The sequence below is a fragment of the Pelophylax lessonae genome (genome assembly GCF_965119305.1).
Source record: "Pelophylax lessonae genome assembly, chromosome: 13".
In the NCBI taxonomy this organism is placed as follows: Eukaryota; Metazoa; Chordata; class Amphibia; order Anura; family Ranidae; genus Pelophylax; species Pelophylax lessonae.
In genome coordinates this window covers 179218194-179232087 of record NC_138780.1, presented here as the reverse complement: position 1 = coordinate 179232087, position 13894 = coordinate 179218194, and the positions used below count along the sequence as shown (strand labels likewise).

The 13894-nt window shown below is 47.3% G+C and overlaps 1 protein-coding gene across 1 annotated transcript; it reads right to left on the bottom strand.

The window, feature by feature from the left end:
• Positions 1 to 2024: 2024 nt before the first annotated feature.
• ESRRB (estrogen related receptor beta) lies at positions 2025 to 13473 on the bottom strand. Its single transcript, XM_082275235.1, has 7 exons — positions 13366 to 13473; positions 8629 to 8987; positions 7856 to 7972; positions 7499 to 7609; positions 6015 to 6182; positions 3876 to 4145; positions 2025 to 2539 (listed from the first exon to the last, which is right to left on the bottom strand). Exons 1-7 carry the CDS (start codon positions 13413 to 13415, stop codon positions 2295 to 2297), a joined length of 1320 nt encoding a protein of 439 aa, XP_082131361.1. The 5' UTR covers positions 13416 to 13473; the 3' UTR covers positions 2025 to 2294.
• Positions 13474 to 13894: the final 421 nt, after the last annotated feature.

The window sequence follows — 13894 nt, the reverse complement described above, 5'->3', positions numbered from 1 at the left end:
TGAATATGTGCAACTGTAAAACATCTCCAGGAGAAGAGGACGGGGTCCTCTGGAGAAGAGGTGGCAGGACTTGGTTGTCTAATTCCTGAAGTGTTGTCTCTATGACCATTGTGTAAGTTGTCTGCCCCACCCATGAGGATCCCTGCAGTCACATGACATCAACCAATGATACAATTGAAAACAAAAAGGAGTCAGAGCGTCTGCCAAAGTGGGGAGGCAGGGAATGAGAGAAAATTTAGCTAAGGATAGGGGGGTGTGACACAGTGGGTGATAGAGGGGCCCGGAGCAGAAACAGAAACAAAGGTCAGATACACCAGGGGATAGAGGGCATGAAGGGGCTGGGTTACAGCCAGAGACAGAAGGGGGGGGTGGTCCAGTCAGGTACAAAGGGGCAGAAAAATTAGGGACATAGGGGTGCAGTCAAGAACAGAGGGCTGCATTCAAGATCAGAAGGATGCATTCATGGTCAGAGGGTGGCAGTCAGGGAGTCAGAGGTGCAGGCAGGGGCAAAGGGTACCATCAGGGACAGAGGGGTGCAGTCGGGGATCGTGAAGATGAGGTGCAGTCTAAACTTGGGGTGCAGTTGGAGATAGAGGGTTGTAGAGGGGAACAGTGGGGTGCTGTCAGAGACAGAGAGTGGTACAGCCAAAAACAGAGGGGTGCAAATTGGGACATAGGGGTTCAGTCACAGACAGAGGGGTTTAGTGGAGGACATAAGGATGCAGTCAGGGACAGAGGGGTTCATCCAGAGAAAGAGGGGTGCAATTAGGGACAGGGGATTTAGTCAAAGACAGAGGAGTGCATGCAGTCAAGGAATGAGGGATTCAGTTAGGGGTTTAGTGAAGGACAAAGGGGTGCATTTGGGGACACAGCAATGCAGTCCTGTATATAGAGTTACAGCCAGGGACATAGAGGTTCAGTAAGGGATTGAAGGATTTAGTCCAGGACAGGGGGATTCAGTGAGGGATAGAGGGGTGCAGTCAGGGTCAGAGGGGTTTAATGGGGGACATAGGAGTGCAGTTGGGGACAGAGGGGTGCAGTCAGGGACAGAGGGGTTTAGTGGGGGATATAGGAGTGCAGTTGGGGACAGAGGGAAGCATTCAGGGTCAGAGGGGTTTAATGGGGGACATAGGAGAGCAGTTGGGGACAGAGGGGTTTAGTGGGGGATATAGGAGTGCAGTTGGGGACAGAGGGGTGCAGTCAGGGTCAGAGGGGTTTAATGGAGGACATAGGAGTGCAGTTGGGGACAGAGGGGTGCAGTCAGGGTCAGAAGGGTTTAGTGGGGGATATAGGAGTGCAGTTGGGGACAGAGGGGTGCAGTCAGGGTCAGAGGGGTTTAGTGGGGGATATAGGAGTGCAGTTGGGGACAGAGGGGTGCCGTTAGGGTCAGAGGGGTTTAGTGGGGGACATAGGAGAGCAGTTGGGGACAGAGGGGTTTAGTGGGGGATATAGGAGTGCAGTTGGGGACAGAGGGGTGCAGTCAGGGTCAGAGGGGTTTAATGGAGGACATAGGAGTGCAGTTGGGGACAGAGGGGTGCAGTCAGGGTCAGAAGGGTTTAGTGGGGGATATAGGAGTGCAGTTGGGGACAGAGGGGTGCAGTCAGGGTCAGAGGGGTTTAGTGGGGGATATAGGAGTGCAGTTGGGGACAGAGGGGTGCAGTTAGGGTCAGAGGGGTTTAATGGGGGACATAGGAGTGCAGCTGGGGACAGAGGGGTGCAGTCAGGGTCAGTGGGGGACATAGGAGTGCAGTTGGGGACAGAGGGGTGCAGTCAGGTGCAGAGGGGTTTAGTGGGGGATATAGGAGTGCAGTTGGGGACAGAGGGGTGCAGTCAAGGGCAGAGGGGTTTAGTGGGGGTTATAGGAGTGCAGTTGGGAACAGAGGGGTGCAGTCAGGGTCAGAGGGGTTTAATGGGGGACATAGGAGTGCAGCTGGGGACAGAGGGGTGTAGTCAGGGTCAGAGGGGTTTAGTGGGGGACATAGGAGTGCAGTTGGGGACAGAGGGGTGCAGTTAGGGCCAGGGGGTTCAGTCACAGACAGAGGGGATCAATCAGGAACAGAGGGGTGCAGTCAGAGACGCAGAGCTCACTCTCTCCGGTTGTGTGGGGCTCTCACACAAGTTTCTTGGAATTCTGATCTCCTGGAAGGAATGTCCGATTCTGGAGGTGCCATCTGTCTGTCATATCACATGTGCCAGTGAAGCACCAGACAGATGGGAGTACCGCCCTTTATAATGCCCAGACATCTTTAGGGTCACAGGTTCAGCATGTCAGCCCAGGACCCCTCTCCGCTCAGTCACACTTTTGCCTCCAACATCTCCAGGAAGAGTTTGTGCATTGGCACTCTGCCCTGAGCCCGCACACTGTGGAAGTGCTGGACCGCCATGCTGGCAGTCTGTCGCAGCAGTGGAAGGGTGAGCAGGAGCTGGGCGACTCTCCGCGGCTCATCGCAGTGATGGCTGATCTCATACTCATGCAATGCCTCTTGGAGAAGATCTTGCAGATCCTGAACACTCCGCCCGTCCTCAATGTGTGCCGAGTCTGTAGGACAGAGAGAGCAAAGTGAGGGCAGGCAGTATCAGAGTGTCAGTGTGCAGTACATGGGGGAATAGCAGGGTGTCAGTGTGCGGTACATGGGGGGGGGGGAATAGTAGAGTGTCAGTGTGCAGTACATGGGGGAATAGCAGGGTGTCAGTGTGCGGTACATGGGGGGGGGGGAATAGTAGAGTGTCAGTGTGCAGTACATGGGGGGGGGGAATAGTAGAGTGTCAGTGTGCAGTACATGGGGGGGGGGGGAATAGTAGAGTGCCAGTGTGCAGTACATGGGGGAATAGCAGAGTGTCAGTGTGCAGTACATGGGGGGAATAGCAGAGTGTCAGTGTGCAGTACATGGGGGGAATAGTAGAGTGTCAGTGTGCAGTACATGGGGGGAATAGTAGAGTGCCAGTGTGCAGTACATGGGGGGGAATAGTAGAGTGTCAGTGTGCAGTACATGGGGGGAATAGTAGAGTGTCAGTGTGCAGTACATGGGGGGAATAGCAGAGTGTCAGTGTGCGGTATATGGGGGGAATAGCAGAGTGTCAGTGTGCGGTATATGGGGGGGGATAGCAGAGTGTCAGTGTGCAGTACATGGGGGGGAATAGCAGAGTGTCAGTGTGCAGTACATGGGGGGAATAGCAGGGTGTCAGTGTGCAGTACATGGGGGGAATAGCAGAGTGTCAGTGTGCAGTACATGGGGGGGGGATAGCAGAGTGTCAGTGTGCAGTACATGGGGGGGGGGAATAGCAGAGTGTCAGTGTGCAGTACATGGGGGGAATAGCAGAGTGTCAGTGTGCAGTACATGGGGGGGGGAATAGCAGAGTGTCAGTGTGCAGTAGAATGGACTGAATAGCAGAGTGTCAGTGTGCAGTACATGGGGGGAATAGCAGAGTGTCAGTGTGCAGTAGAATGGACTGAAAAGCATAGTGTCAGTGTGCAGTACATGGGGGGAATAGCAGAGTGTCAGTGTGCAGTAGAATGGACTGAATAGCAGAGTGTCAGTGTGCAGTACATGGGGGGAATAGCAGTGTGCAGTAGAATGGACTGAATAGCAGAGTGTCAGTGTGCAGTAGAATGGACTGAATAGCAGAGTGTCAGTGTGCAGTACATGGGGGGAATAGCAGAGTGTCAGTGTGCAGTAGAATGGACTGAAAAGCATAGTGTCAGTGTGCAGTACATGGGGGGAATAGCAGTGTGCAGTAGAATGGACTGAAAAGCATAGTGTCAGTGTGCAGTACATGGGGGGAATAGCAGTGTGCAGTAGAATGGACTGAATAGCATAGTGTCAGTGTGGGGAATGGCAGTGTGTAGGGTGGATCGGCAGTTTCAGAGGTTATACCTGAGTTAGTGAGTACTAAGGCTTTCAGTGTCACATACTCCTCCTTGTCCATGCGGAGTTTGCGGTATCGTTGAACCAGCTGCATTGTACAGATGTAGAGATTGTGCAGACCGCAGACCCGGGACCGCATGTCGTCCATGATGTAGTCCTCAGCATACAGCAGCTCATCTTGGTACGGCAGAGAGCGGAACACAACTCCCAGCAGTAAAATCTCCATCCAGGCTCCTTGTAGTAGGCACATCTGGTCTGCCAGGGAGAGCGAGGAGAATCCTGCACACACAGTACACAGTCCTGTCAGTGGGGGGTGTACACACTATAATTGGGGGGCGAATCACACACAGAGGATAGATACAGCATACAGTCTGTCTTGCCTCTGTATCCCCCTCCCCCATCACCCCTCCTTATAAAAAAATGAGTATGATATTTTTAATTTTGCCTATAGGTAAGGGTATTAGTGAATTGTGGGAGTAGTATTGGATTTGGGCTGGTATTTACCGAATTGGGGGGTAGTAGTAATCTGGATGTAAGTGAATTGTTGGAGTAGTAGTAAACTGGAGGTATTAGTAGATTGGGTAGATAATAGTAAATTGGGCGGACGTTAATTAGTTAGGGAGGAAGTAGAAATTCTTGGCTTATTAGTGAATTGGACAGATAGATAGTAATGAATTCAGGGGGTATTAGTGAATTGGGTTTTTTTTTTTTAGTGGATTGAGTGGATAATAGTGAATAAAGAGGAGAGTAGTGAAATGGTAGGGGGGGGGGGGTATTAGTGGATTGAGTGGATAATAGTGAATAAAGAGGAGAGTAGTGAAATGGTAGGGGGGGGGGGGTATTAGTGGATTGAGTGGACAATAGTGAATAAAGAGGAGAGTAGTGAAATGGTAGGGGGGGGGGGTATTAGTGGATTGAGGGATAGCGGTAAATTGGTGGTATGGGTGATTTAGAGAAGATTTAGTTAGCAAAATGGGAGTATTTCCAAATTGTGTGGATTGTAGTGAACGGGGGGTATAGGCAGGACCGGCTCTATCATGGGTCCCGCTGGGTCCATTGGACTAAGGCAGAACTTTGAGAGGGGCAGCAAATTGACACCCAAGATATTTTTTCTGAAGTTTTGTGTGTCATCAGTTTGTGGCGCATTACAGGTGGCATTTCCCTATCTCATACTGCCACCCATAGTGCAAACTGATGAGTATGAGGAGGCGGAGTGTCTCCTCCAGGGAATGTCCCTTGTGTAATCGGGGTGGGTGCAATAATGTCAGACATCAGCGCCCTCCATCTCATGCAGGGCAGGCTGGATCTTCTAGTGCGGTGGCCACGGCAGACACAGGAGTGACAGGAGGACTGAGGACAGACAGCAGTGTTTGGTGAACAGGTCTGGTGGTGAGTTATATAAGAAGATAACAGTAGAAATAATACTTTCTACCATTTATATAAAATGGATAATGGATAATAAAATAATGGATGTGGGGGCCTTTTGGTGGGCGTAATTTCTTTTTTTTTGAGTGGGGGGGGGGGGGGGGGAGTTAGCATTTTATTCCTGGACCCAGGCAGCACAATGTCTTGGGCCAGCCCTGGATATAGGTATATTGGGGGGGGGGGGGGGGAGTAATGAATAGAGTTGGTATTAGTAAACTGGATGATACTAATAAATGGGGTGTATAAGTGAACTGAGGGTGGGTAGTAGTGAATTGGGGGTATTATTACATAAGAAATGTAATAGTAATTTGGGGGTTATTAGTGGATCGGATGGATAGCAGTGAACAAGGAAGAAAATAGTGAAATGGAGGGGTTCTAGTAAATTAGTGGTACATTTGTGGTATAAGTGATTTAGGGGAGATGTAATAAAATGGGAGTATTACCAAATTGGGTGGACTGTAGGGAATTGGGGGAGGGGGTATAGGTATATGGTGGGGGTAGTAATGAATAGAGGTGGTATTAGTAAATTGGGTGATAGGACAAATGGAGTGTATAAGTGATTTGAGGGCGTGTAATAGTAAATTGGGGGTCATTAGTGAATTGGGTGGATAGTAGTAATCTACGTGGGTATTAGTAAATTAGGGAGGTAGTAGTGATTCGGAGGTATTACTGAATTGAGAAAGTAGTAGTGAATTGAAGGGGTAGCAGTAAACGGTTTCAGACCTGGAATGTGTTTGGCCCATCCGATGGTCATGACGAGCTCTCGGTCAGTGAGGTCAACCAGCGTGCTCAGCACTTTGATATCACTATCAGGGACTGTGGGATCTGCCATGGCAAAGATCTTCTCTGGCTCCGCTAGCAGAAGGTGCGAAACAATCCTCGTCCTCATGTCTAGATGTAACGGCAAAAGTAGATATAGTGAGCTGACATAGCGATCCCCTGTTTTCCAAAAATCTTTGGGGACCTCATATATCCCAAACCCACAGACCTCAGCCTGTCTCTCACAGTGCCATTTTCTCCATCTACTGTGGTTGCCTCTATATCCTCACTCAAAGTGCCAGCATCTACATCCTTCTCACTCACAGTCCTGGCCACTATAGCTCTTTTACCCACAGTGCCAGCCTCTATATCTCTCTCCCCTACACAGAACCCTCACACCTACCCAGAGAATTCCTTTCCCTATTGGCACTGCCCCCCTTAAAATAATTGGGATCCTCTATATTTTTCTCAGGTACTGTGCTGGCCTTCATATCTCCCTCACCCACAGTGCCGGCCTCCATATGCCTCTCCCTTACAGTGCCGGCCTCCATATGCCTCTCCCTTACAGTGCCGTCTCCCTTACAGTGCCGGCCTCCATATGCCTCTCCCTTACAGTGCCGGCCTCCATATGCCTCTCCCTTACAGTGCCGGCCTCCATATGCCTCTCCCTTACAGTGCCGGCCTCCATATGCCTCTCCCTTACAGTGCTGGCCTCCATATGCCTCTCCCTTACAGTGCCGGCCTCCATATGCCTCTCCCTTACAGAGCCAGCCTCCATATGCCTCTCCCTTACAGTGCCGGCCTCCATATGCCTCTCCCTTACAGTGCTGGCCTCCATATGCCTCTCCCTTACAGTGCCGGCCTCCATATGCCTCTCCCTTACAGTGCCGGCCTCCATATGCCTCTCCCTTACAGTGCCGGCCTCCATATGCCTCTCCCTTACAGAGCCGGCCTCCATATGCCTCTCCCTTACAGAGCCGGCCTCCATATGCCTCTCCCTTACAGTGTCGGCCTCCATATGCCTCTCCCTTACAGAGCTGGCCTCCATATGCCTCTCCCTTACAGAGCCAGCCTCCATATGCCTCTCCCTTACAGTGCCGGCCTCCATATGCCTCTCCCTTACAGAGCCGGCCTCCATATGCCTCTCCCTTACAGTGCCGGCCTCCATATGCCTCTCTCTTACAGTGCCGGCCTCAATATTCCTCTCCCTTACAGAGCCGACCTCCATATGCCTCTCCCTTACAGTGCTAGCCTCCATATGCTTCACCCTTACAGTGCTGGCCTCCATATGCCTCTCTCTTACAGAGCCGGCCTCCATATGCCTCTCCCTTACAGAGCCGGCCTCCATATGCCTCTCCCCCACAGTGCCAGCCTCTGTATCTATCTCCCTCACAGTGCTGGCCTTTATATCCATCTCACCGTTAGTGGGGGCGTTTGACAGCACTTACATGGTTTCTTATGGGCAGAGGGCATTAGTGGTCTGGTGAAGTCATTGTCCTCAGGGTCCTGGCGCCTCTTGTATTTCTGCCGGCCTCCTCGTACGCGGTCCAGTCTGACCCCTTAAGAGAAATACATATTTCTGTAAGATCATACATAGAATGACAGTAACCTCCTGTGAGAAGACTCCTCTGCTGTGTGTGGTGGACCAGCTGTCTTGGCACTGGGAACACACCCTCATGGAGCCATATGAATGTGTGACTGAGCCAGTCTTTCCTCCACCTGCAGGGATGATATTCTGACAGGAGGAGAACTGGTGCCATAAACACCAATCGGCATCCCTCTTGGCAATGCCTGCTGCTCCTCACCTTCTCTTAGCATTCCAACCTTCAGACACTTGGCAAAGCGGCAGGACTGGCAGGATTTCCTTCTCCGCTTGGTGATCTCACATTGCTTGGAGGCCGGACAGCTGTACTCAATGTTTCCTGTGTGGTGATTGGACATACAAGCGTCACATTTTCTATCACTGACAGATATAGATCCTTAAAAGATCTCAAAGATGATGACAACTTAAGACCGGCCTGCAGGGGGGAAAATGCCAGCTTCTAGCTGAGGCTTCTCACATGAAGATCACAGCTATTGGCAGGAAACTCAGAAGCCTTTATAATCATTGTGCCTCTAGGCCAGTGGTCTCCAAACTGTGGCCCTTTACTTGCTGTTATCTTGGGGCATTATTCCACCAACTGATACCAATGATGGGGCACTATTCCTCCTACTGACACCAATGATGAGGCAGTATTCCTCCCACTGACACCAATGATGGGGCACTATTCCTCCCACTGATACCAATGATGGGGCACTATTCCTCCTACTGACACCATTAATGTAATTCCATTAAAACCAATGATGGGGCATTGATGCCAGGGTATTTTCTACTCCCACTGGCCACAGTCCGCCCCCCCCAAAGCCTGAAGGACAGTAAACTGGCCCTTTGCTTATAAAGTTTGGAGACCCCTGCTCTAGGCCATAGCAGCCAATCAGGTCTTAATCCAAACCAATCACGTTGTATCTTTGCAGTTTATAAGGACAACACTCATTCCTATCCACCACTGGTATAGCATTGCCACCCCTGCCTCATTACCTTGGATGGTGCGTTTGAAGAACGCCTTGCAAGCTTCACACGATGCCACGCCGTAATGGTAGCCGGAGGCCACGTCGCCACACACCAGACACAGACGCTTGGGGCCTGCAGTCAGTGGGTACTCACTCTTGGTGGGGGTCCCCATCCTTCCTGAGCCTTCATAATGTCTGTGGCCTCCACAACCTGGTGGAGAATCCAGACCACTCAGAGAAAGGCCAAAGCTGCCACTAGAGTCGGAAGACCCGGTGGGACTGTGATGGGTCAGTGAACCCACCATGGAGCATGGACTGGAGTTCTCCTGTTTAAGAAAGCATCCGGAGGTCAATGGCCGATCATTGGAGTTCATCCAGAGCAGGAGCCTGAAAGAAGGAGGCCAAGATCATGTGACAATATGGAGGAGAAATCTCACCTCTCTACATCAAAGGGTCATGGAGATCTGCCCTGCTGGGCATTTCCCAAATCACTAGCATAGTCTGTTGTGCACTATCTCCACTGGGCTCCACAGATGGGGCCCCCAACCAGGTCAGGACCTGGTGTCATACATGAGGGTTGGCCCTGGTGTGTGGGGTCACCACCTTATCCAACGACCACATGAGAAGGACACAAATCAATGATAATGAAATTTACTCAGAACCTGAGCTCCATTACTCCAACCACAGAGCCATGTTCTCTCATGTGGTCAGTGAATGAGGTGGTGACACTACAGGCATCCCTGCAGTGCCAGTCCACAAATATACATACCTACCTAGAGATATACACCTACCTATCTAGAGAAATTCACACACCTAGATATACACCTACCTATCTAGAGAAATTCACACATCTACCTAGATATAGACACACACACACCTACCTAGAAATACAAATTTCTCTAGTGCTATATACCCACCTACCTAGAGATATACACCTACCTAGAGATATACACCTACCTATCTAGAGAAATTCACACATCTACCTAGATATAGACACACACACACCTACCAAGAAATACAAATTTCCCTAGTGCTATATACCCACCTACCTAGCTATACACCTACCAAGAAACACATACACCTTCTTAGATATACAGCTGCCAAGAAACATATACACCTACCTAGATACACCCACACACTTACCTAGAGACAAACACCTACCTAGGGGTAAAGATTAACCAACCTAGAGATATAAAGCTACCTACATAGAGATAGACAAGTTCCTAGAGATATATACATCTACCTAGAGAAACACACCTACCCACCTAGTGATATATACACTTGCTTAGTAAAACAAGCCTTGCTAGAGATATACACACCTATCTGTAGATATACAACCATCAGTGATTTACATACCTAATTAGGGATACACACCTACCTACCTGGAGATATACACACCCTAAATATAAACATGTATCTACCTAGATATATACAAACCAACTTACCTAGAGATATAAAGTTACCTACAGATATACTTAAATACCAAGAGATACATGCGTACCTATCTAGACATATACACACATACCTACATAGAAGTACACAAAGCTAAAGAGATACACATCTACCTAGAGATATAGACACCTACCAAGAGATATACACACCCACCTGGAGATATACCTGCCTACCTACCTTGAGATATACGCCTACCAAGAGATATACTCTTACCTATAAATATATACCTACATAGAGATATACACCCATCTAAAGATATCCAGGAGATATACACATCTGTTTGGGGAAATATACACCAACATATATATATATATACTGATAAGAGATATACAAACCCACCGAAACATGTACACCTACCAAGAGATATACTCTTACCTATAAATATATACCTACATAGAGATATACACCCATCTAAAGATATCCAGAGATATACACATCTGCTTGGGGAAATATACACCAACATATATATACAGATAAGAGATATACAAACCCACCTAAACATGTACACCTACCTAGAGATATACACATCTACCTATAGATATACTGTACACCTACTCACCTAATCTACACACCTACAAAAAATAAATATACACCCACCTAGAGATTTACTGTATACACATACAGAGAGATATAAGGTTATCTAGAAATTTGCAAACCTACCTAGAGATAATATACATCTACACAGAGATATACATCTACCTAGAAATATACATACCTACTCATAAATATACACCTACCTCGAGATATGTACACCTACCCACCTAGAGATGTATGTTTACACCATGTAAGAGATACACGTCTCTCTACTTAAAGATATACATACCTACCTAGAGATACAATACAGTCTAGCTGGAGATGTACACACCTACCTATAGATATACAACTACCTAAAGATATACACATTTACGTAGAGGTAGACACCTACCTACCTAGAGATATACAATTACTTACCTAAATATATACACACCAAACTTGAGATATACATCTAGTTACCTAGAGAAATACACTCACCTAAATATATACACACCTACCTCCCTAGAGATTTATACACCTACTTAGAAAGGTATACAACTAAATAGAGACAGAAACACCTACCAAGAGATATACACCTACCTAGACATACCTACCTAAAGATATCCACCTACCCACCTAGAGAGTTACACCTACCTATAGATACACCTACCTAGACATACCTACCTAAAGATACCCACCTACCCACCTAGAGAGTTACACCTAACTATAGATACACCTACCTAGACATACCTACCTAAAGATACACACCTAGAGAGTTACACCTACCTATAGATATACACACCTACCTATCTACCTAGAGAGATATACACTAATTCAGATATATACACCTACCTAAATATAAACACCTAAAAATATACACATCTACCTAGAGATATACATCTACTTACCTAGAGATATATATACCTACCTGGAGATACTGTATACACTTAATAATCTAGAGAGATAAATATATTCACATAGAGATATACACACCTGTCTAGGGATATACACAGCTACCTACCTAGAAATATCAACACCTACTTAGAAATAAACACCTACCTGGAGTTATTCTCATCTATCTAAAGATACACACTTACCTACCTAGATATATACACATCTACCAATGTATATATATTTACAGCTACCTCAAGATATACAGTGCCTTAAAAAAGTATTCATACCCCTTGAAATTTTCCACTTTTTGTCATGTTACAACCAAAAGCTAAATGTCTTTTATTGGGATTTTATGTGATAGACCAACACAGAGTGGCACATAATTGTGAAGTGAAAAGAAAATAATAAATGTTTTTCAAAACTTTTTACAAATAAATATTTAAAAAGTGTGACGTGTATTTGTATTCACCCCCCTTTACTCTGATACCCCTAACTAAAATCTAGTGGAACCAATTGCCTTCAGAAGTCACCTAATTAGTAAATAGAGTCCACCTGTGTGTAATTTAATCTCAGTATAAATACAGCTGTTCTGTGAAGTCCTCAGAGGTTTGTTAGAGAACCTTAGAGAATAAAAAGCATCATGAAGGCCAAGGAACACACCAGACAGGTCAGGGATAAAGTTGTGGAGACGTTTAAAGCAGGGTTAGGTTATAAAAAAATATCCCAAGCTTTGAACATCTCATAGAGCACTGTACAATCCATTATCCAAAAATGGAAAGAGTATGGCATAACTGCAAACCTACCAAGACATGGCCGTCCACCTAAACTGACAGGCCGGGCAAGGAGAGCATTAATCAGAGAAGCAGCCAAGAGGCCCATGGGAACTCTGGAGGAGCTGCAGAGATCCACAGCTCAGGAGGGAGAATCTGTCCACAGGACAACTATTAGTCGGCACTCCACAAATCTGGACTTTATGGAAGAGTGGGAAGAAGAAAGTCATTGGTGAAAGAAAGCCATAAGAAGTCCAATTTTCAGTTTGCCAGAAGCCATGTGGGGGACACAGCAAACATGTGGAAGAAGGTGATCTGGTCAGATGAGACCAAAATTGAACTTTTTGGCCTAAAAGCAAAACACTATGTGTGGCAGAAAACTAACACTGCACATCACCCTGAACACATCATCCCCACTGTGAAACATGGTGGTGGCAGTATCATTATGTGGGGATACTTTTCTTCAGCAGGGACAGGGAAGGTGGTCAGAGTTGATGGGAAATGGATGGAGCCAAATACAGGGCAATCATAGAAGAAAACCTGTTAGAGTCGGCAAAAGACTTGAGACTGGGGCGGAGGTTCACCTTCAAGCAGGACAACGACCCTAAATATACTAAGACTCTGAGGAAGAGGCTAAGCCTCGAAACGCGTAAGAATTTCAGCTTCAGGGGACGGTTCAGCCTTTGATCTTGATGCTGATGACAATGTACCTATTTGATATAAGACTTGTAGCTGTAATTGCAGTGAAAGTTGGTTCTAGAAAGTATTGACTCAGGGGGCGGAATACAAATGCTCGCCACACTTTTCACAGATTTATTTGTAAAACAATTTGAAATCCATTTATCATTTTCCTTCCACTTCACAATTATGTGCCACTTTGTGTTGGTCTATTACATAAAATCCCAATAAAAGACATTTAGGTTTTTGGTTGTAAAATGATAAAATGTGGAAACTTTCATGGGGTATGAATACTTTTTGCAGGACACTGTACACATCTATCTAAAGATCTATAGTACACTACTACCTAGTACTACCTACTACCTAGAGATATACACCTACCTACAGTTAGCTATAGGTCTCTGTCCATTTCGCCTTCTCTAGGGGTACCCCCACCACACCCTGTCTCCATTACTTACTGATTGTGGTAGTGTTCGGAATCCACATTGGAGGCTTCGACTCCATCCATTCTGCAATCGCCCCCAGCCAATGAAGAACTACAGAGAGAGGACAGCCAGGCAATAAAGGGTCAGTAGCTGGGAGGAGTGTACCTGAGGGGTGCAGAGAATAACTAGGAGTGTACCTGAGGGGTGCAGGGAATGATTAGGGGTGTACTTGAGAGGTGCAGGGGATGGCTAGTGGTGTACTTGAGGGGTGCAGGAATGGCTAGTGGTGTACTTGAGGGGTGCAGGGAATGGCTAGTGGTGTACTTGAGGGGTGCAGGGATGGATTAGGAGTTCTCCTAGGGATGCAGGGAATAACTAGTGGTGTACTTGAGGGGTGCAGGGAATGGCTAGTGGTGTACTTGAGGGGTGCAGGGATTGACTAGGGGTGCTCCTAGGGATGCAGGGAATAACTAGTGGTGTACTTAAGGGGTGTACGGACTGACTAAGGGTGTACCTGAAGGGTACCGACTGGCAAGTTTTTCTGAGGGGTGCAGCGAATAAT